General features: G+C 38.3%; 1 protein-coding gene and 1 long non-coding RNA gene across 2 annotated transcripts; both read right to left on the bottom strand.

Annotated features, from left to right (window-relative positions):
* Positions 1-432: 432 nt before the first annotated feature.
* LOC143864967 (uncharacterized) lies at positions 433-23,552 on the bottom strand. The gene is made up of 6 exons (XM_077375775.1): positions 22,405-23,552; positions 19,140-19,259; positions 16,740-17,917; positions 4,359-5,247; positions 3,165-3,284; positions 433-1,950 (listed from the first exon to the last, which is right to left on the bottom strand). The coding sequence occupies exons 1-6, from the start codon at positions 23,282-23,284 to the stop codon at positions 770-772; spliced, it is 4,368 nt and encodes a 1,455-aa protein (XP_077231890.1). The 5' UTR covers positions 23,285-23,552; the 3' UTR covers positions 433-769.
* LOC143850527 (uncharacterized) lies at positions 11,760-13,039 on the bottom strand. The gene is made up of 2 exons (XR_013236005.1): positions 12,373-13,039; positions 11,760-12,307 (listed from the first exon to the last, which is right to left on the bottom strand). It is a non-coding gene; the product is annotated as an uncharacterized LOC143850527 (long non-coding RNA).
* Positions 23,553-24,473: the final 921 nt, after the last annotated feature.

The following is a 24,473-nucleotide window of genomic DNA, read 5'->3' as shown; positions in this document are numbered from 1 at the left end:
TTAAAGCATTCCTCTAGCATATACTTCACTAAATATTAATCTGATTCAATATTAAGAACATCTTGGGATTTGTAACAACCCTTAAAAGCAATTTAGAAGAGTATAAATTGATATTTAAAGTGGGGCAATGGTTGTCTTGGCCCGGCGTCCTCTTGGGGTATGCTCAAATCATTTTCCTTGTAATAATGTTTGGCTTGATTGTGAGTTATTTTCATTAGCGGGACAAAGTAAGAGAAGCTTTCCATGACCCAAAATATCAAGTGATCTTAACCCCTTGATTTGTTCCATTTAAATAGTTAATTAGAAAATAAGAAGGCAAATGGTCCATATTCATTTGTGTGGCCCTCTAAAAGCAAAGCTCGTCTATACTAATTATCATTCAAAGTTTTTGGTAAACACAACTGGAATTCGTTTTAAACTATACCAAACCACTAGTAAAACACCTAAAAATGTGGCTTTTTTTACTGTGGTAAAATCCAGGGCTTCACCAAATCAACTAGTAGAAAATGCACCATCTTCTACCTTTTAACTATTCTGATATATGTTTACATTACAACCAAGCAACATTATAGGAAGTCCTACTCAAAGACTACTTAAAGACAACCTTACTACTATTTCACCAAAAGACCACTAGACTACTACTGTAACACTTGACTACTATTGTACCAAGGTAGTTAAGAATACCAAACAGACCCGTAGTCTGTCTTGATATTTTGGTTTGTGAATACTAATTTGGTTTACCGGGTGGTCTTAACAACTTGAAGGGCAATTATCGTCCCATCTCCAATTCCAATAAGTTTTGGGGTCGCAGACTATCTTCCCCAACTCCATGGCTGCTATTGTAGCTTCTTGATGGCTCAGCTAGCAAATATTGGGTCTCTTCATGGTTTTGTTCAACCCAGGAGTGCACCGCCAACCTTCTCAACCCATCGAGCTCGGCAGCTACATCTTTCATTAACGGCCTTTCTTCTCCTTTCACTTTCAAGCACCTTCTTGCAAGTCCAGCAACTGCATAGAGTTGCTCTATCCCTCCCTCGCCCACAATTCGATCGTCCAGGATTTGCAAGAGGCGGTTTTCTTTCATCGATGAAATGAAATACATTGATAGGTTTCTCTCATCCACGGACCTCTCGAGAGAAACTACTTTCTTCCCTGTTAAGAGCTCCACAAGAACCACTCCAAAGCTATAAACATCACTCTTCTCTGTTAGTTGACTTGTTTGAAGGTATTCTGGATCCAAGTACCCTATGGTCCCTTGCACTAAAGTGGTTATTTGAGTATAAACCAAATGAATCAGTTTTGAAGCACCAAAATCAGAAACTTTTGCCGTGTAATTTTCATCTAATAGTATGTTGGTAGATTTGATATCTCTGTGAATGATTGGCAAGGAAGTCGCTGAGTGCAGATAAGCAACTGCTCCTGCGGCTTCAGCGGCGATTCTCAAACGATTTTCCCATGAAATGGAAGGCATATGATCCTCACCATGAAAATGGTGGAAGAGGGTTCCATTGGAGATAAATTCATAAACCAATAAGGGAACTTCAGTTTCCAAGCAACAACCCAACAACTTCACTACATTCCTATGGTTGATTTCTAAGAGAATAAAAATCTCATTTATAAACTGCTCGATTTGCATTCCATCTACTACTTTGGACTTCTTAATAGCAACTATTCTGTGATCTGATAGAATTCCTTTGTAAACCGTACCAGAACCCCCTCGACCAACGATTCTGCTCTTGTCATAATTGTCAGTTGCCTTTTTGAGCTCCTCTTCAGTAAAAATCTTGGTTGTCTCGATAGCACTCTCATGGAAAGGATTTTGTTGTTGTAATAGCAAACCTCTGTTTTGTTGGAAGAATTTCTCTTTTAGTTTGATGACCTTTCTGGTCCTTAGTCCCCAGTGTATACAAGAACCGCTAACAAGTAGAAATACTAAGCTTATACATACACCTGCATTAACACACATGACGCGAGTGAGATATTGAAATCGTAAAGGATTGAGAAATAAAGAGGTGATGGGACCTCCATGCAATCAATTTATGGGAGAGATAAGAACCCCATTGACAGCACCCCATGAGTTGAAATGGCCGCATCTGTTTTCTGCAAAGGTGATGTGGTAAAACTTCGTTTCGATACCTTCATGCGATCGATTTTTGGTAAAGCAAATTACAATCACATATGAGTTCATCATTTTATTTTCTCATATAACAATGAAATCATAATACATAGTTGATAAGGCATTTAATCTACTAAACTCCGTATAATGCTATAACCTGGGTGTCCGTACTTGTTTTTGCAAACACACCCTTTAGTTTAGTATTCTATTAGTTTGAAATTTTCTTCCTTAAGCTTTTTTGAGAATCACTTATTTGGTAAATAACATAGATCATTAGGAAAAATGCCAAATAAGTGATTAGAAAAAATGCCATTCGAAATAAAAAAAAATTAACAAATTAGAAACTAATAGAAAAAATAAAAAACACATAGACCATTAGAAAATAAAAATAAATAAATACCATTCTAACACATGATCATGCTTTTAATAAATTAGAAAAAATTCACGAAAGTTAAAGTAACTTACAACTGCCATTAACAAAAGGAAAATTAAAAGATATCATCAATTTATTCCAAAATTAACAATATACTCTAATGATGGTTTTTTGAACATTGAAAAATAAACAATGTTATTTTAGAAAAAAAAATAATATTAGATGATATCATAGAATTTTTTGGAGAATTTTTTAAAGAATTTTTAGCCATTTTGTAATAAATTTAACTGAGTGAAATGAAAACTCAACGAGGATAAAAGAAACTCAATGAAGTAATTAATAACTCAATTACTTGATGAATTTTTTTGTAAGAAAAATTAGGTACAAATTTCTAGAAATTAACCTAACCTACAACTGTCATTAACAAAAGGAAAATTGAAAAAAATAAATACCATAAAAAAATAAGGGTATTTTGAGAATTTATAAATAAAAAAATATGGCTATTTGGAGAAAGACAAGATGATAAGGATGTTGTACGGTCTTTGAAAATTTTTACTATTTTTTAAGAAATTATAGGCATAAAATTTATCCTTGCCTTCAATTATACTGATACTTTTTTTTTTTGAAGAGTTAGAACAATTATAACCTCTAAAAAGAAGATTAAGAACAGATTACCTATAACAACTTGGGTGGCTGGAAAATGAGTAGAGTCGGGAATGCAACGATAACCTCCTTCAATATTATGGCAATTCCCTTTGATGCAGAGATTTGGATTAAGCGTGCATTCATTAATATCTACAGAGCTCTCACAAGCAAGAACATCTTTCGTAAGTACTTAAATAAATACTCCTATGAGGGGTGATAGATGAAAGGGCCCTCTTTATGCAAGGGCCAGAGAAGGGCCCATGAATAGATCCACGTCCATTTTTAAGTCGTTTGAGAAACTGAATTCGGTTGCACTTGATGACGTGGATATATCCAAGGGCCGTTCTTTAGCCCTTGCATAAAGGGGCCCCTTGCATCTATCATTCCTCCTATGTGGGAAACAACGATAATTTGCCAAAGAATAGTAACTGATTTTCCAAGGTGAAGATCATGTTTGGCAACCATGAAATTTTAAGCTATAGCTTAAGAGGTCCTGTTTTTTTTTTTTTTTATATCCAATGACTCATTGATTTTAAAAATCCACATGTAGGCCAAAACCCAAAAAAGAGGGGCCCCACGCGAGGGGGAGTGTTGGTATAAATGATTGAATCATGTCAACTCTAACCGCTCCTTGCGGCCATATGTCCTCCTTCCACTCTTCGCCTTTAAAGATATTGCGTATAAAGAGAGCTTAAGCTTTTGGAGTAGTTTCTCAATATTAGCTTACAAGTGTTGAGAGAGGGGTATAGGGAGAAGAGGGAGGGGGGGGGGGGGGAGAATTGATAGGACTTTAGTTAGGAGATGGTTCGAAGTGGCTGAAAAATAAGGAAAACAGAAACTCCGTTTTGAGTTTGAGTTTTTCTTTTCCCTGTTTTCTACCCACTTCTCATCCTCACCTCACGCATACTCATAGTAAGGAAAATTCCATTTTAAACGGCCTTTTTTTTTAATAACACGTGTTTTGCAGGTTTGCCATTTAATACTTCATTTAAAACATTTTATGAGAATTTTTTAATAGGCGTTTTAAACACTCTATAAACCAATTAGAGGAGATTCCATTTTCTTATACAAAAGGAGTTGCAAAATGATGCTAACGAGTTATACTTTTTTGTCATCTTTATAATATTGGTGAGCTGACATGAGAAAATTCCCGGTCAACCAACTCAACCAGTTTCTCTACCATGTTTTGGTTTGAGTGTTTGCATAGAGAATGAGAAAGAATACCTTGGCATGCATCAGGAAGGTAAGGGTTCCCTTCGAACCCCTTTGGGCAATAGCAACGATACCCACCACTGTTCGAATCATTACAGATACTTTTCAGGCCGCATCCATAAGTAGAAGGGTTTCTCCGAGCTACTTCGCACTCTTCATTACCTATCACCCAGTCTAGTACCCTTGGGAACTTTCTCTTAGTTTCATCAGAGAAATTTTGAACGGAGATGAGTGGAATGGAGAAATTGAAGTAATCCTTTTGGACTAAAAAGGCGTAGCTACATGGACTGAAATCCTTGGTGCGAGTATAGTTGGTAAAGCTTTGAAGGGAGAGTTGCAAGTACTTGAGATCCTCTGGGATAGAGGTCTGGCAACAGCCAATGCCGGAGCACGTCCCGTTTCTTAAGCGCTCTTTGTTAGCGCAAATTGAGACACATCCAGTAGTGAAGTCTGTAAGACTGGGGCCTCTGATAAAGGCGAGGGTGTCGCAGCCAATGGCAGTGAATATGTTTTGTGTACTGGAAAAAGTGTATGGGGTTCCTGTAAAATTAGTGGACCCACTGGACCGATTTTGCCCGGGGCCCATCTCGGAGTAACAGTCCCATCCCATCCCACCAGCAAGGCGTATTTGCCCTTCTTGTAACAAAATCTCTAGAACCTCAATTTCAGGAAGGTATAGGAATGGCTTAGGAGGGTCAAAGGCGGTGTTGCAGGTTACGTTGAACCAGTCGTTGATGAAACAGTTGGGATCTCCAATGCCAAAAGGATAGGGAATGGCGATGTTACCGCATTTATCTTGGCACCCAGGTTTAGCTATTGAAGATGCTAATGCTGTTGTTAGCCATAACAGCTGAAGCAACACATAAAGTGCCATCTCTCCTTTGTTTTTGTATATCTCTTCTTACCTACTTATTACATAAAAAGAGAGAAGCCCGGATGATATATATAATATTTGATGAGAAAGGTTGTAAGCGATATCATCTGTTTCTACGCACCGAGAAAGAAATTAAGGAAATGTGAAGCAAGGATTGAAGCTAGTGTCATACGCGTTGGATAAAAAATGACACATTTGCATGTTAATACCTTCGTGCAATGGGGACACAAGAATTTCTTGGCAAGGCCCACCACAATCGAACCATGAACACATTTTTCTCAATCTAAGTGAGTGGCGCTAGCATCCTCCAAGCCATATATGACTTCAAGTCTTTGGGATAAGTAAAAGTCACAAATAGCGACAAGTAGCCATGACTGACTAATAACCCGGGGGTGACCAAGACTTATTCTCCTAATTTTTATCGGTTTGCTGACTTCTGAGGAACGAGAAGGAAATTCAGACCCTTGAGGTATCTTCCTTCCTCTTGAGGATTAGGTAAAACCACAGTTAGCAAGACTTTTAAACAAAGCGTGTTTTTATTGGTACTTCCTTTAAAACTTTTACATTAAACAAAACACCATTTCTTTTTAGGAAAATGTTTAAAACGGGTTTTAAACACTTTTTTTTGGCTAAACTTTCCAATTTTACCCCGCCATATTTGTAAATTAATGACAAAATGCAACCTTTTTGGCTTACTATAGGTAAGACCCTTATATTTTGTCTTGTAAAAAATAAGAATATAGCATCACGTGAATGAGGGTTCAAGTCTCTTCCCTTTTTCTATCTTATGGTTGTTTTGGTTTTTTTTTTAATGTTTGTGAGTTGGGGGTTGAGTGGTTTGCTCCTTCAATTTTAAGTGTTGCCATTGATAGTGAGGAAGAATAGTTTCATGCCCATTAGTTGCATGTTGACCCGACCATGTAAATCTTTCACCTCTTGGGTTCGTTTTTTCTTTAATTATTTGGCCGGGTCATATTTTTCTAACAAATTAATGGCGCCGATGGGAAGCCAAAAAAAAAAACAAAGCTTGGCCTAATGTGGGCCCATGCCTTATACAAGTTAAAATTTCGAAGACCCTGACTTTCTAAAAGATCTTTCTTGTTTGGATGGTAGCGGTGGGTGAAGCTTGAACTTTAAAAAAAGGAATACATTCAGTCGTAAGTCTCTCTCTCTCTCTCATTTACTACTGACCTAGAATTTTCAACTATGGCACAACAGCTATGAGAATTTTCATCAGTAAACAAGTTCTAATCCTCTTAAAATTTCACGACATGGGAGTAGAAAATGCAGTCATCTACATGGGAATCAGTCTCGGGGCTCTCGGCAGATAAAGAAATTGAACATAAGACACATTTTGTACTGACCTAGAATACACAGCTCCTCATACGCAGCCCATAGAAAGGGATCTATTGACAAAGCCTGCATAAAGTGATCCACCGCACTTTTCCTTCTATCAGTGTACCTAAGATGGCCAAAATAATACCAATAGATGATGTGCAGAAAATTTTAAAATGTAGCTGAAACACATACAACTGCACATAAAGATATATATAAATGCATTGAATAGTTCAAGCATTTCACATTCATTTGTGACCATGCAATGAACTTACGAAGGGAGTTAATAAGAGCAAAGACCACCAACATAATATTAACTTATTTAATTCATAAAATATATGCAACTCTTTAATCAAATAAAATCAGCTCAGAACTTAGTACAATACAAATACTGAGATTAAACAAAATATTTAACCATAAACGATGCCTCTGAAGCAAAGAAGAATTGAGGAAGACAGTAGAAGTATAAAAATGATTATATTACTTAAATTAATATAATTTCTTTTTAATGACAGACTTCTCCATTTGCTTTCTCCTTGCTAGCACGTTGCAACGCACGTGCACTTTTACTAGTCTCATATAACGGGAGATTTATATGGTGTAAGCCCTTATAGTCCCGTATTTTTTTAAACGTACTGTACTGCTGATGACACCATTGGATGATCCATACCATCCATTTGATGGGCCACGATTTAAATATATTGTGGCCCAAAAATTATTTCCATAGGATGATCCTAGTCCTCCGATCTATAGAGGTACTGCATATATAGATTGGTCATATCTATTTCAGAATACTTTTTGAGTCAGGGTCTCTATACATTTCGAATTGAATTAGACTACCAATAGTGTCTTAGGTCAGAATACTTTTTGAGTCAGGGTCTCTATACATTTCGAATGAATTAGACTACCAATAGTGTCTTAGGTCCTACTTTTTTTTTTGATAGGTAAGCTGGGGTTAGGCAGGGACCCCTACCGGTTTATTTGAATATAGAAAGATGATACAATAAAAGGCACAAAACAATCTATGACTCGGAACATGTGAGAGATGGAAAACCAAGGCTTAGAGCAAATGGACGACAATCACTAGCCCTAAGAGATCTAAAAGCTCAATCCTTGTGAATTACATACTCAGCTAATTTGGTTGGGGTATATAGGGTTCTTTGTGAGCATGTTTGGCCAATTTTTCTTCTAAACTATCTGCCATGATTCATTTGATTTCTCAAGTTCTAGGTTCTTTTCTTCGCATTTATCTTCTTGCTCGGTTTGGATAAGGTGGACTTGATTACGGTCATCCGCCTAGAAAACTTTCTTTTTTTGAGGTTCTCTGGCACCATCTGTGATTGATGGATCATCTTCCCTGTCTGAAGAGGATTCAAATGAGACATCTTCAAGGTTGGAATAGTTAGGACTTTTGGTTGATTTTCTAGGGAATTGTGCACTCTCTTTTTCTTTCTTTTCCTTTGGTTGATTCAAATAAAATATTGCGCAGTCACAGCTATTAGAGACTTTATACTTGGAATTGATTATATATCGTTGATCATAATAGACCCCACCTTTGATTGACCACAATGGAAAAATTGCAACCCCGGGAGGAGGAATGAACGGTTGAAAACTAACACGGGCAAATCTTTTGAGACCACCACCACAAACGGTTGTGATGTAGTGAGAAACTTAACGGTTTCGATTTTGGGACAAAAAGGACTGGGCCCCACAATTGCGGAGAGATGTGGAAAGTTGAAAATTCAGAACAAAATCGTGGAAAGTTGAAAATCGACGGCTATAAAAAAAAGTTTAATTTCTCCATGTAAAATAAATTACAAGAAAATCTGTGATTGGTTGAGAGATTCAAATTCGAGCTCCTATTGGTTCAATGATGACGACAAAAAAATAAAAAACGAGGAATAAAATTAGTTCCTTGCACCCGAAGGAAGTGGTATATCCGCCCCTTCTGATCACCAGGAACACCCCCTGTCAGCGTTTGAGGCAATCATGGGCATTGAATTCTTCAAACAAAAGTACAACAGCTCTTCTTTAGTCATTGATGATGCACTGACAGGGGGGTGTTCTGGCGGATATATCATTTCTCTATAAAATCTCTACGTTTCTACACTTTACACTTTTTGTTTCGTTTTTTTTTCATGGAAATATCATTTCTCATATACTTGCGGGGGTTAAGCTTTTAGGTAGAGAGGCAGCCGCGATACTCACCCTGCGCATTTTAGTTCTTACATTATTAGCTACTCTAAATTACGCCCTAGGTTAAATATGCACACCTTGCTCTTTTTTAAGATTAAGATGAGTCTTTTTTGTTGGCAGAATCCCTGCTGTTGGGTTCCCTGTTTTGGCTGTTGAGCATTGTGTGCCTCTTCCTTCTGCCGGTAGAAATGAAAAATGTGGGTGAAAGACAAATCGAAGAAGGGCAGGAAATTGTGGCGGTGGTGGTAGGAAAAGCAGGAAATGAGGAATTAGGGTTAGGGTTAGGGCTGGTTTTTATGAGGCGGCGATGCAGAGCTACGCAAAGGAAGATGAAGGACGTAGGGTTGCCTCTCCAAGCCGTTTTTGGTTGACAATTCTCTTGTTTGCTTTGGTATCTCTTAGTTCTTTTTTACATTTAGTAGGAGTAATGTCTTGTACTTTGGACTGCATTCTTTTTCAATTGGTGGCATTTCATATTGGGCGAAGATCTTAATGGACGCGTGGTTGTTTTGTTAAAAGATAGGTCTTTGTGAATGACCATCTAACGGGCCCTCTGTGTATCAAAATCCACTTTCATTTAATAAGACAAGCATGGAAGATGGGGAGAAGAATACTGAAGTGTGGTAAGTGGTGTTTGGTTGCATGGCTATGCTCGAGAAGATTAGCGGAAGATCTAGGAGAGAGAGAGAGAAGAATTTTCTCCTCTTCTTTCACCAAAATTCCACCAAAATGGTGAAAGACGGGGAGGAGATTAGAAGAGGGAACATTTCTACCACATAGGCACCATGTAGGAAAAAACACAATTATGATCTCTGGAAGATGTCTGGGAGTCGAATGGAGTTTCAATGCAAAATGACAACCAAACATGTATTGGGCAGATTAGTGGAAGATCATCGGCGTTTCAAACGCCAGTGATCTGCTTGCTTTGAGCAACCCAACCAAATATGGCAACAAACTAGCAATGATTATTTTATGGGTAAGCTGGGGTTAGGCAGACCCCTGCACAAAGAAGCAATGGTCTATATTCACGGGCAATAAATTGGATGGTTTGAAGGAATAGTCCAATGGCAGTTGATTTTGATATGTGGTACATCCATATCAAGATGAATGGTTTGGATCATAAATCAAGTAGCAATTACGGTGTTGATAAATTGATGCAGGGTAAGTGGCCCATGGATGCTAGATATGAGGCAATTGACTTTAACACTCGAAATACAAGGTTCTTATGCAGTTAACTGTTGGTCATTCCACTTAAAATTCCTTGTTTAAGTGCAATTAACTGTTGGTCATTCCACTTACGGTGCGTTTGGATTGCAGGAATCAGGAATTGGTATTGGTATCAAATTCCGTTCCAATTCCTTCGGTAAAGGGAGTGACAATTCCAAATCTCTAGTTTGGTAAGCACGGGAATTCACCCTGGAATTTAGAGAGAGAGAGAGAGAGAGAGAGAGAGAGAGAGAGAGAGAGAGAGAGAGAGTTCATCTTCTTGAATTCACTGGTTCTTCCTCTATCCAATCCCCTACCTCCCTACTCTTCCCTACCTGCTAGGAACCCATAAAACTACCTCCCTCCTCTTTCCTACCTCATGACACCAAGAAAACTGCATTAACATACATCATATGAAGTTGGGAATCAAGAAAAAAAATACAAAACCCACTTCAACAGAACATCAAAATGAAATAATGACAGCAGGAAAAAAATAAAAAACTATAAAACATATCACAATGGAACATCAAAAGAAACTCAGATTAGCTTTGAGTTCAATTGAATGAGCCACCATCAAAAGAATAACAAAAAATAAATCTAGGAAAAGAATGGGGTTTAATCCATATTGCAGAGCACTATTTGCTGCAAAAAATACAAAGTAATAATGCCGGGTTTAAACCAGATTGCAGGGTTTGATCCAGATTGCAGGGCTTAATCCACAATAGAACCCAGATTGGGTGCAATCTGGGTTCCTTCTTATTTTTTTCAAAAAAAAATAAAGTAATAATTCAGGGTTTAAATCAGGTTGCAGGGTTTGATCCAGACTGCAAAATCAGAAGAAAATAAAAAAAAGCGTGCAAAAATCATGGGTTCTTCCTCAATCTAGACGAAACCCAAGCTTTTAGGCGGAAAGCCAAAGTCGTTGATTCAGAGAGATAACCCGGTCTTTTTTTAGGAGAAGGCATTATTTAATCTTGATATTTTTGGGAGATATTTTCTCTAAGGGAGAGATATTTTGAGAGAGAGAGAGAGAGAGAGAGAGTCACTCGGGAATCAACGCCTCCTCTTGGGGGGGGGGGGGGGGGGGGGGGGGGGTTGTGGGTTTGTGTTCCGCCAAATATTCCCCTAGGCTCTGTTTGGTTAGATGAGATTTTAGTGGAAGCAGTAGTCAACAAGGAGGTGACAAGGGTGGGATATGTGTAGACTTGTCTGAGAAGATTAGAGGGAATTTTGGTAGTGTGTTTGGTTAGATGTCAAAACATGTGGGAGAATAGAGGAGTGTCATTAACAAAATAAATAGTAGAACAGAGAGAAAGAGAGAGAAAAGTAATTATTACACATGGCATTTCATATTCTACTCTTCTCTCCTCTAAAATTTACCAAAAACAAGGTTTGGCATTGGAAAACTAGGGGAGGGGACAATCCCACCACATAGGCGCCACCTAAGCAAAAATCTAATAATGATGTCTCTTTTATGTCTAGTAGTCCAATGGGATTTGAGCTAAAAAATGACAACCAAACAACATTTGGTATTTCATAATCCTAGAAATGCTCAGCCGTCTTCCCTACTTTTTGCAACCAAACAGAGCCCTAGATATTCCGCTCGGGTTTCCTGATTACACGCTATTGTGACACCCAAACGCAGGAATTCGTAGAAAATGAAACAAATACCCATTCTATTTCCCTATTCCAGCGTACCAAACGCACCCTTAAAGTTTCTTGTTTAAGTGCAATTAACTGTTGGTCATTTCACTTAAAGCTTCTTGTTTGAGTTTCTTCGAACGACAATTTGAGCACAGATGACTATCAAGAATTATGCAAGAGGAGTTTAACCTTGTTTACTAGACTAAATCCAAACAAATTGTGAGAGTCTGCTCTTTGAGGGCTTAGTTCAAACACCTTGCATGTAGACTTGAATAAAGTTTCAGGATAACAAATTGCTTTAGTATCTCACAGCCCAAATAGAGTACTACGTACGTAGCCTTAGTACTCAAACAGTGCCACTTCAATAGCAACATCAAATGCCAAAACACAAACTTCCACTCAAATTCCAAAGGAGGAGATGGAACACACGCGCAGGCCCTATGGCAGAAAACGACCAACATTTGTTCCAGATCTAATGGTATAGAGGGCTGAAGTTAAATGAAATTGCTGAAGAATTGTAGTAAAAAACTTAGAGGAAGCTGAGCGAAGCGAGGCGGGAATAAGGGAATGTAATGTCGAAAAGAAACGATTGGATGGATGCCCGGGCATTGAGAAGGCCGGCCGCTTCCTTCGGACCCTTGCTCTTTGCGTTATTGTTGGATGGAGAAGAGAAGAATAAGGTTAGACTGTCTCTGGGCAGCGAAACCTACGATTGAGGTCTTTAAGTTTGGGAGCATACAACATAAAAAGAGAGTCGTTTTGTAATCTTACCAAATCGGTGCCCTTGTTGTTTGTTCATGGTGAGTGACCGTCTGTCGCCTTCTCGCTTATCGAAAGGCTTCTCATCCCTTTTTAACTCCCTATGGTACCCCCAATTCTCCTAAGCTCTTAGTTCCATCCATACACAAGCATCCCCTTCTCTCTAACAACAGCAAGTAGGAAACTACCTGTCCTCTAACAAGCAAGTAAGCCAACTACGAGGATGGAGGGCTATTTCAAATCTAGAACTTATGAAGCATCCGATGAAGCGAGAGCTAGCTTTTTAGCTGAATCAGCTGAATCTCTTGTGAATCACAAGTAGATCAAATCAGAGAACAATACTCAGGCGTTCATAGATCTGAGGCACATTGCTCAGGGTTTCTAAGCATATTCCAACAGAACCTTTGGATAGCACATGGCAGATCGAGTTTTTTCACAAATCATCCAAACATTCACATGATTTTTACACCAAATGGAAGAACAAACTGAGGACAATATGTATCACTTACAGGTATGTGTTAGAGGAGGTGATTTACATAGTAAACTCATGAAGAACTCGAATTTTCAGCATCCTTTACAAGCTCAATTCAAGAAAATGAAGATTAGGAAAGGAAGCTTGCAATTCAAGCTTGCAAATGTCAAAGCCTCTTTTTATTCCCAAGCTCAAAGCTTACAAATGTCGAAGTCTAAAATGAAAAATGAAGGCATTTGGCTTTCATAGCCAATTGCAAAAGCATTATTGCCTAAACTACCCCTAGGCTATTAGTAAATGTCTAATAAGGAGAATACTTGACAATTACAAAGAAACACACTAATGCCACACTTACCACTAATGACATAAGAAAAATCCTAACTAAAGAGCAATGAAGGGGATGCTCCTGCATCATAAATTCACCCCCAATTTCTCCTCCGGGCCATCTCATAAAGCAAATGGCGAGGTCACGGCAATATATGTCCTTGATAATTTCATTTACATGTACTGTGGATATAAAAGGACAGTACATACCATTAATTAGATGGGATTTGCTATGGCATTTTACGAATATCAAAATCGATGTAAATCAAAACGTGACATTATTACGATTGAAATTTTGAAATTTCGGTCAAAATTTTGTTTTCCTACTTCCGATCGAAAATTCGTTTTCCTGAGGCGGATTTCTCCAAAAAATCTGGAATTAATTAGGGGGGATAAAATAATACTTTTTTTATTTCATTGGATTTCAAATGAAATTTCAGTTTTGGTGAGTACCAAAACGCATTTGCGAAACCAAAATTTAAAACCTTGCTTGCGAGATGAGTTACATGGAAAGGTACCGCTTCTCCTTGGAGAGTTAGAGTGATTATAACCTCTAAAAAGAAGATTAAGAACAGATTACCTAGAACAACTTGGATGCTTGGAAATTGTTTAGGAATGCAACCTTCCCCGTGTATCCCGTAATTGCCATGAGTGCCATTTGGGCAGCTGCAACAATAACTTCCTTCCGTATTATGACGATTCCCTTTGTTGCAAATGATTTGGATTAGCGGCGCATTCATTAACATCTACAGAATCCTCACAAGCAAGCATCTCTTAGGACTTAATTAAATGTGGGAAATAATGAGAAGTATCCAAAGGGGAGAGAGAGACAGCACCTTGGCATCCGTTTTGTGAGCTAAGGATTCCCATCACAACCATGGTTGCAATAACAACGATATCCAGGACCGTTAGTTGAATCACTACAATTACTCTTCTTATCAAGGCATGCATACGTAGAAGAGTTTCTCTGAGCTTCTTGACAAGTTTCCTCCCTTATCACCCAGTCTAGCTAGTACCCTCGGGAAACTTTCCTTATTTTTATCAAGAAATCTTGAAGAGAAAGAAGTGGAGTAGAGAAACTGAAGTAATCATTATCCACCAAAAAGGCATAACTGCATGGGCTGAAATGCCTGGTCCGGTTATGGTTATCAAAGCTTTGAAGGTAGAAATCCAAGTACTTGAGACACTTTGGGATAGTGGTCTGGCAACAACCAATCCCAGAGCACGGCCCGTTACTTGAGCTCTCTTTGTTAGCGCAAATTGAGGAACATCCAGTAGTAAAATCTGTACCATTGGGCCGCTGATATAGGCTAGAGTGTCGCACCCTATGGCAGTGAATTTGTTTTGGGCATCCGAAAAAGTGTATGGGGTAGCTGTAAAATTAGTGGACCCCTCAGACCAATTGCCTACAGGGTTAGACGCGGAGTAACAGTCCCATCCCATCCAACCAACCAACCAACGCGTATTTGCCCTTCTTGTAACAAAATCTCTGGAACCTCAATTTTGCAAAGGTATAAGAATGGCTTCGGAGGGTCAAAGGTGGTGTTGCAGGTTATGTTGTATCAGTCGTTAATGAAACAGGTGGGATCACTAATGCCGAAAGGGTAGGGAATGGTGACATTACCACATTTATCTTCGCAACCAAGTTTTGCCATTGAAGATGCTAATGCTGTTGTTAGCCATGAGAGCTGAAGCAACACATGAAATACCATCTCTGGGTTTTATTTTCTCTGTCCCTTCTATCCAAATTTCATATAAAGCTGGATATATAACCAACAAGGATTTAGCAGTTGATGAAAGGCCCACGACAATTTCATCATGCACCAATAGTGGCAAAGTCTCTAGTCTTTTGGATATGCTTCTAGTACTCTCAGATTTTAGGATTTATACTAAAGGGGAGAGAGGGATGGTCTGTCTACTCCCCCCAGTTTAATCAGTCTCCGTTCAAAAAAAAGAGGGCTTAGATTTCATTTATTTGTTAGTTAGGGAGTTTACTTGGATTTTTTTAATGAAAGTGTGAGACGTCAGACAAGGCTAATTTGATATAGTAAAAGGCAATCGATCACAAGCAAAGAAAAGCCTCCATGAAAAACAATCTCATTAAGTAACGAAGAATATGAGAGGGTAGTGCCGTAGTGCCAAGTGAGAAAACATATAAAACATATCGGGCCAATGGGAACCCTGACTGAAACACAACTGGTCTTGCTTGGCCCAAAGTAAAGCTACTTATTATTATTTTTGCCGGCTGCCACAAAAAAAAAACGCCAGAAAATATTAATATCAACCGGCACTCTTACAAAGTAGATTCTATATGGAGGACTTCTAAACTCAAGGGCGCCCTTGCAAAAATGGGGTGAAAGGGCGCCTCCATTGGCTGCAAGCGTGGTTACAATACCTCTGTTATATGATGTGTGGCAGTATACATTCTTAACAAGTAGGGTACGGCCCACACAATAGGATGATCCAAACTGTCCATTTGTTGGGCCACAACATAAATTAGTCATGAGGGCAGTATAGGGAATTTCGCGGCCGACTTTTGCATGAGATAAAAGCCACACAGGCCTGCAAGAGAAGAGCCACATGCATCAGCTCTCCCTTGTTTCATTACATCACTAGCCACTTTTCCATGGCTAGTGATGTGATGAAAAGCCTGTGCAGAGGAAGTTAATAATAAGGGAAGTAGGGTCGACATTCCATGTTTTGATAATAGTATACTGAGGAATGCTAGATTCATAGGTACCCCTGCAAAAAAGAGGGCAAAGGGCACCCTTTCAAAAAAGTACGATCATAACTATCTTCAATGGATTTTGACCAATGGGGGAGCCCTTTGTCCCTTTTTTTGCTAGGGCGCCTGTGAGTTAAAGCATTCCTCTAGCATATACTTCACTAAATATTAATCTGATTCAATTTAGAAGAGTATAAATTGATATTTAAAGTGCGGCAATGGTTGTCCTTGTAATAATGTTTGGCTTGATTGTGAGTTATTTTCATTAGCGGGACAAAGTAGGAGAAGCTTTCCATGACCCAAAATATCAAGTGATCTTAACCCTTTGATTTGTTCCATTTAAATAGTTAATTAGAAAATAAGAAGGCAAATGGTCCATATTCATTTGTGTGGCCCTCTTAAAGCAAAGCTCGTCTATACTAATTATCATTCAAAGTTTTGGGTTGCCATGTCAGCTCGAGGGGTGTTTGGTTTGGTTGCCAACTAGCAACGGAATTACTAGGAGATTACTTAACTAGTTAGTCCAACACCTAAAAATGAAGCTTTTTTATTGTGGTAAAATCCAGGGCTTCACCAAATCAACTAGTAGAAAATGTACCATCTTCTACCTTTTAACTATTCTGATATATGTTTACAATACAACCAGGCAACATTATAGGAAGTCCTACTCAAAGACTACTTAAAGACAACCTTACTACTATTTCACCAAAAGACCACTAGACTACTACTGTAACACTTGACTACTATTGTACCAAGGTAGTTAAGAATACCAAACAGACCTGTAGTCTGTCTTGATATTTTGGTTTGTGAATACTAATCTGGTTTACCGGGTGGTCTTAACAACTTGAAGGGCAATTATCGTCCCATCTCCAATTCCAATAAGTTTTGGGGTTGCAGACTATCTTCCCCAACTCCATGGCTGCTATTGTAGCTTCTTGATGGCTCAGCTAGCAAACATTGGGTCTCTTCATGGTTTTGTTCAACCCAGGAGTGCACCGCCAACCTTCTCAACCCATCGAGCTCCGCAGCTACATCTTTCATTAACGGCCTTTCTTCTCCTTTCACTTTCAAGCACCTTCTTGCAAGTCCAGCAACTGCATAGATTTGCTCTATCCCTCCCTCACCCACAATTCGATCGTCCAGGATTTGCAAGAGGCGGTTTTCTTTCATCGATGAAATGAAATACATTGATAGGTTTCTCTCATCCTCGGACCTCTCGAGAGAAACTGCTTTCTTCCCTGTTAAGAGCTCCACAAGAACCACTCCAAAGCTATAAACATCACTCTTCTCTGTTAGTTGACTTGTTTGAAGGTATTCTGGATCCAAGTACCCCATGGTCCCTTGCACTAAAGTGGTTATTTGAGTATAATCCAAAGGAACCAGTTTTGAAGCACCAAAATCAGAAACTTTTGCCGTGTAATTTTCATCTAATAGTATGTTGGTAGATTTGATATCTCTGTGAATGATTGGCAAGGAAGTCGCTGAGTGCAGATAAGCAACTGCTCCTGCGGCTTCAGCCGCGATTCTCAAACGATTTTCCCATGAAATGGAAGGCATATGACCCTCACCATGAAAATGGTGGAAGAGGGTTCCATTGGAGATAAATTCATAAACCAATAAGGGAACTTCAGTTTCCAAACAACAACCCAACAACTTCACTACATTCCTATGGTTGATTTGTAAGAGAATAGAAATCTCATTTATAAACTGCTCGATTTGCATTCCATCTGCTACTTTGGACTTCTTAATAGCAACTATTCTGTGATCTGACAGAATTCCTTTGTAAACCGTACCAGAACCCCCTCGACCAACGATTCTACTCTGGTCATAATTGTCAGTTGCCCTTTTGAGCTCCTCTTCAGTAAAAATCTTGGTTGTCTCGATAGCACTTTCATGAAAAGGAATTTGTTGTTGTAATAGCAGACCTCCGTTTTGTTGGAAGAATTTCTCTTTTAGTTTGATGAGCTTTCTGTTCCTTAGTCCCCAGTATATACAAGAACCGCTAACAAGTAGAAATACTAAGCTTATACATACACCTGCATTAACACACATGACGCGAGTGAGATATTGAAATCGTGAAGGATTGAGAAATAAAGAGGTGATGGGACCTCCATGCAATCAATTTATGGGAGAGATAATAGCCCCCTTGACAGCACCCCATGAGTTGAAATGGCCTCATCTGTTTTCCGCAAAGTTGATGTGGTGAAACTTGGTTTCGATTCCTTCATGCAATCGATTTTTGGTAAAGCAAATTACAATCACATATGAGTTCATCATTTTATTTTCTCATATAACATGAAATCATAATACATAGTTGATAAGGCATTTAATCTACTAAACTCCGTATAATGCTATAACCTGGGTGTCCCCTGCCGTTAAAAACCTTATAAATATAAAATCAATTTTATGTCGAAAGAAACGGAGGAGCCTAACTTGAAAATTCAATCATAAGAACACATATTTTACATGAAACATAATTTTACACACAGACACACAGGTTGGGGCTCATTTGTAGCTGTGTTTTTGCACCCTTTAGCTTAGCATTCTGTCATATAGTTTGAAATTTTCTACCTTGAGCTTTTTTGAGAACCACTTATTTGGTAAATAACATAGATCATTAGGAAAAACGCCAAATAAGTGATTAGAAAAAATGTCATTTGAAATAAAAAAAATTAACAAATTAGAAACTAATAGAAAAAATAAAAAACAGATAGACCATTTGAAAATAAAAATAAATAAATACCATTCTAACACATGATCACGCTTTTAATAAATAGCATAGATCATGCTTTTAATAAACAAAATGTATCATGGTTTCTAATTTTTAATAAATTAGAAAAAATTTATGAAAGTTAAAGTAACTTACAACTGCCATTAATCAAATGATGGTTTTTTGAACATTTAAAAATCTATGATGTGTATGGTATCATAGAATTTTTGGAGATTTTTGTAAAGAATTTTTAGCCATTTTGCAATAAATTTAACTGAGTGAAATGAAAACTCAGCGAGGATAAAAGAAATTAACCTAACCTACAACTGTCATTAACAAAAGGAAAATTGAAAAAATATAAATACCATAATAAAAATAAGGGTATTTTGAGAATTTATAAATAAAAAAATGGCTATTTGAAAATTTTTACTATTTTTTAAGAAATTATAGGCATAAAATTTATCCTTGCCTTCAGTTATACTGATACATTTTTTTTTGAAGAGTTAGAACAATTATAACCTCTAAAAAGAAGATTAAGAACAGATTACCTATAACAACTTGGGTGGCTGGAAAATGAGTAGAGTCGGGAATGCAACGATAACCTCCTTGAATATTATGGCAATTCCCTTTGATGCAGAGATTTGGATTAAGCTCGCATTCATTAATATCTACAGAGCTCTCACAAGCAAGAACATCTTTCGTAAGTACTTAAATAAATACTCTTATGAGGGGTGATAGATGAAAGGGCCCTCTTTATGCAAGGGCCGGAGAAGGGCCCGTGAATAGATCCACGTCCATTTTTAAGTCGGTTGAGAAACTGAATTCGGTTGCACTTGATGACGTGGATATATCCAAGGGCCCTTCTTTAGCCCTTGCATAAAGGGGGCCCTTGCATCTATCATTCCTCCTATGTGGGAAACAACGATAATTTGCCAAAGAATAGTAACTGATTTTCCAAGGTGAAGGTCATGTTTGGCAACCATGAAATTTTTTTGTGTGGAATATTTGTTATAGTATAAATGATTAAATAACACCAACTCTAACAGCTTAAGCTTTTGGAGTAATTAGTTGTTTCACATGCTAAGCTATTGCTTAACTGGTCCTTTTTTTTTTTATCCCAATGACTCCTTCATAATAAAAATCCACATGTAGGCCAAACCCAAAAAAGAGGGGCCCCCACGCGAGGGGGAGTGCTGGTATAAATGATTGAATCATGTCAACTCTAACCTCTCCTCGCGGCCATATGTCCTCCTTCCACTCTTCGCCTTTAAAGATATTGCATATAAAGAGAGCTTAAGCTTTTGGAGTAGTTTCTCAATATTAGCTTACAAGTGTTGACAGAGGGGTATAGGGCGTATAAAGAGAGCTTAAGCTTTTGGAGTAGTTTCTCAATATTAGCTTACAGGTGTTGACAGAGGGGTATAGGGAGAGGGAGAGGGAGAGGGGGAGGGGGAGAATTGATAGGACTTGAGTTAGGAGATGGTTCGAAGTGGCTGAAAAATAAGGAAAACAGAAACTCAGTTTTGAGTTTTAATTTTTCTTTTCCTGTTTTCTACCCACTTCTCATCCTCTCCCCACGCATACTCATAGTGAGCAAAATTCCATTTTAAACGGCCTTTTTTTTTAATAAGATGCGTTTTGTAGGTTTGCCATTTAAGACTTCATTTAAAACATTTTATGACAAAAAACTTCGTATTTATAGGGAATTTTTTAATAGGCGTTTTAAACACACTATAAACCAATTAAATGCGTTTTTTTACCAAATTTCCAAAATTTCCCTACAATATTTTGTAAATGACAGAAAGGGGGTGTCAACGGAACCACTTTGGATTGGACCGTCCTAGGTCTCAGTCAAGATCCATTCAGATCCCTTATCGGTCGGATCAGATTCGGAGTGTTCTTCAGATCCTACTTCTCATGTCTTAGTCACGATCCATTTCAAATCAGACCGTCCATCGGAGTCTCCTAGTAGGTCCTTCTTACATTGCACACAGTTAAAATTCTCAAAAGAGGGCAAGGGCGAGTTGGAGCGGTCGGCAAAGACACTACGGATTAGAGACTTAAAGTCAATGATTAGAGAAGGAAAAGAAGAGGCTGACTTAAGACTTGAGACTAATGAATGACAAAATGCTGAAAATAGAAATATATAGCTCGAAAAATAGATATGGCATTTTTTACCAAAATACCCTTCAAATAATACTTAATGTTATAAAAATTTAAGGGTATTTTCATAAAATAATATAATAACATCGGATTGAGGGCTGTTCCACAGGCTTTTATTACTCGTCTGGATCCGATTGATAATTTTTTCGAATCCTATGATTGGGATCCGAAATATGCGCATGGATCCTAGTAGTGTGTCTACGTTAGGGGTGTCAACAGATCCACTTCGAATCGGATCCGCCTATTTCTCAGTTATGATCCATTCAAATCCCTTATCAGTTGGATCGGATTCGGAGTGTTCTTCAGATCCTACTTCCTGTGTCCCGGTCACAATCCATTTCAAATCGGTCCGTCCATCAGAGAGTCCTAGCAGGTCCTACTTACATTATACACAATTAAATTTTTATAAAGAAATAGCTCCCAAATGACTCAGAGCCCTAGTACTTGCGCAATGATGGAAACCCATGAACAGAGTTGTTCACCAAATGAAATCCAAACAGGTCCTTTGAATACACAAATGGATAAAACTATGTTTTTTTTTTTGTGGTTTTGACTAAAACTCAGAGACAGCAAATAGAAACTGAGCTAAATATCTACACTTTAAGTAATGTAAATTTGTCAACTCAATAATCATAACCGAACATACTTATAAAATGAAGCTTTTACAAATAACCATGGCATATTGAAATTGAAAAAAAAAAAAAAAAAACGGAATGGAATGGAACACTAAAGACCGCAAATCATCAGAACGGCCTGTGAGATTGAAATCCCATAGGCAACCCAAAGGGGGGGGGGGGGGGGGGGGGTGTGAATTGGGTTTACAAAAACTTTTGCTCTTTTGAAAGATTTAAACAAATTAATCCAAAGAACAAGGTAAACAAGAAATGCACAAAGAAGACAAACCAAGATGCGCAAGTAAAGATAAGAAAGAGAATAGAGTGCACCGGGATTTATAGTGGTTCGGTCCTCAACATAGAGGCATGTTCCACTCCACCAAGACACCTTGATGGCTTCATTAACCCAATCTTCTTGTGGTGAGGATTAAACATTTTACAACCGATGGATCCACACCTCACCACTTGCCGTCGGAGAAAGCTTCACATCTCCAACACTCGCTTTTGGAGATGACTCCATGGCTCCAATCACTCGCCAATTAATTACTAGGATAATGAATCAAGAAAGAAGATAACTAATTGCCTTCTAAAGGCTACAATGAGTGGAGATGATGTTTAATCTTGATCCTATGTCCAATCCTTCCTAAAGATCCCGAGAGAGGCACTAAGGAGGTTTATATACTCAATTTGGCCAAGTGGTTGAAAAGTTATGGATGTTTTAGTAAACTGTGTCTGTTAGTCATAGTGTAGTTAATGCATTTGTGAGTTACTAAGTTATTTATAAGTTTAGAAGTCCCTAAACTAGTTAGTGGACTAGTTTGAATGTTTTTTTATCTTGTATTCATCTATAAAAAGGATAGAAAACATTTGTAATGGAATTTTAAGTTGGAGAAGAAAAGATTTTAAGTATTTTCCAAGAATTTCACTTCTTGTTATCCCTCCACAACCCAAAGGATTGAGTTCGTCGATCTGAATGGCATCATTTTGTTTGAGAGAGAGAGAGAGAGAGAGAGAGAGAGAGAGAGAGAGAGAGAACCTTTGCATCCGTTTGTTAGATAAGGGTTGCCACCGTAGCCACTCTTGCAATTACAACGATAGCCAGGCCCGTTAGTTGAATCAGTGCAGCTACTGTTCAACTGATCACGGCAGGCATACGTAGAAGAGTTTCTCCAAGCTTGTTGGCACGTTTCGTTCCCTACCACCCAGTCTAGTACCCTTGGGAAAGTTTCCTTTTTTGTAGGAGAGAAATCTTGAAGAGAAAGAAGTGGAATAGAGAAATTGAAGTGATCAATATCCACTAAAAAAGCATAACTACATGGGTTGAAATCCTTGGTCCGGTTGTGGTAATCAAAGCTTTGAAGGAAGAAATGCAGAAACTGGAGACCCTTTGGGATGGAGGTCTGGCAACAGCCAATCCCGGAGCAAGACCCATTGGTTAAACTCTCTTTATTAGCACAAATTGAGGCACACCCAGTAGTAAAATCTGTACCATTGGGGCCTCTTATATAGGCTAGAGTGTCGCACCCTATAGCAGTGAATTTGTTTCGGGTATCCGAAAAACTGTATGGGGTTCCCGTAAAATTAGTGGACGCACCGGATTTATTGCCTCCGGGGTTAGACACGGAGTAACAGTCCCATGCCATCCAACCATCTATGCGTATTTGGCCTTCTGGTAACAAAATCTCTAGAACCTGAATATCGCCATGGAACAAGTATGGCCTTGGAGGGTGAAAGGTCGTGTTGCAGCTTACGTTGTACCAGTGGTTCATGAAACAGTTGGGATCTCCAATGCCGAAAGGGTAAGGAATGTCGACATCACCGCATTTATCTTGGCACACAGCTGGTTTTGCTATTGAAGATGATGCTAACGCTGTTGTTGTTAGCCATAAGAGCTGAAGCAACACATGAAGTACCATCTCTCCTTGTTTTCTTCTCTCTTGTTAGTTCTTTGATTACAAAACAAGAAAGAAGCCCGGATAATATATATAATATTTCATGAGAGTGGTTGTAAGAGATATCATCTCTTTCTATCCTTGGAGAAAGAAAGGAAATGTCAAGCAAGGATTCAAGTGTCATACGCGTTTGATAAAAAATGACACATTTGGATGTTAATACCTTGGTGCAATGGGGACACAAGAACACGAATGCCGACACATTTTTCTCAATCTAAGTGAGTGGCGCTAGCATCCTCCAAGCCATATATGACTCCAAGTCTTTGGGATAAGTAAAAGTCACAAATGGCGACAAGTAGCCATGACTGACTACCAACGCGGGGGTGACCAAGATTTATTCTCCTCATTTTATTGGTTTGCTGACTTTGGGATAGGAATCTTCTTTGTTAATCAGGGCCCAGCATGCCTTCTGAAGAACAACGACAGGAAGCTGCCAAAAAAAATGAAAGAGAGAGCATAGAAGGAATGTTAGGAATTTCAGACCAGTGAGGTATTATCTTCTTTCCTCTTGAGGATTGGGTAAGACCATAGTACCCTTCCGTTGAAAATTCTGAAACTTAATTTTTGAAATTGGTGTGCCGTTCAATACTTTGGTTTAAAACTATTACATTTATAAAAAAAAAAACATCATTTCTTTTTAGGAAAATGTTTAAAACGGGTTTTAAACACTTTTTTTTGGCTAAACTTTCCAATTTTACCCCGCCATATTTTGTAAATTAATGACAAAATGCAACCTTTTTTGCTTACTATGGGTAAGACCCTTATATTTTGTCTTGTAAAACATAAGAATATAGCATCACGTGAACGAGTGTTCAAGTCTCTTCCCTTTTTCTATCTTATGGTTGTTTTGGTTTTTTTTTTATGTTTGTGAGTTGGGGGTTGAGTGGTTTGCTCCTTCAATTTTAAGTGTTGCCATTGATAGTGAGGAAGAATAGTTTCATGCCCATTAGTTGCATGTAGGCCATTGACCCGACCATGCAAATCTTTCACCTCTTGGGTTCCTTCTTTCTTTAATTTTAGGGTTTTGCCCTATTTTTCATTCCTCTGTTTTTTATTTATCTTGTTTAGGGTTTAAGCGATTTGTATTTTAGGGTGAGTTTTGGAAATAATGCATGGATGGCTTCACTCACTTTTTTGGAAGACAAGTGGTTGT

This window comes from Tasmannia lanceolata, unplaced genomic scaffold (assembly GCF_043159265.1).
Source record: "Tasmannia lanceolata isolate RefF3 unplaced genomic scaffold, GAP_Taslan_0.1 ptg000003l, whole genome shotgun sequence".
Taxonomy (NCBI): domain Eukaryota; kingdom Viridiplantae; phylum Streptophyta; class Magnoliopsida; order Canellales; family Winteraceae; genus Tasmannia; species Tasmannia lanceolata.
The sequence above is the reverse complement of the archived record's forward strand: the minus strand, read 5'-3'. Positions and strand labels throughout refer to the sequence as shown.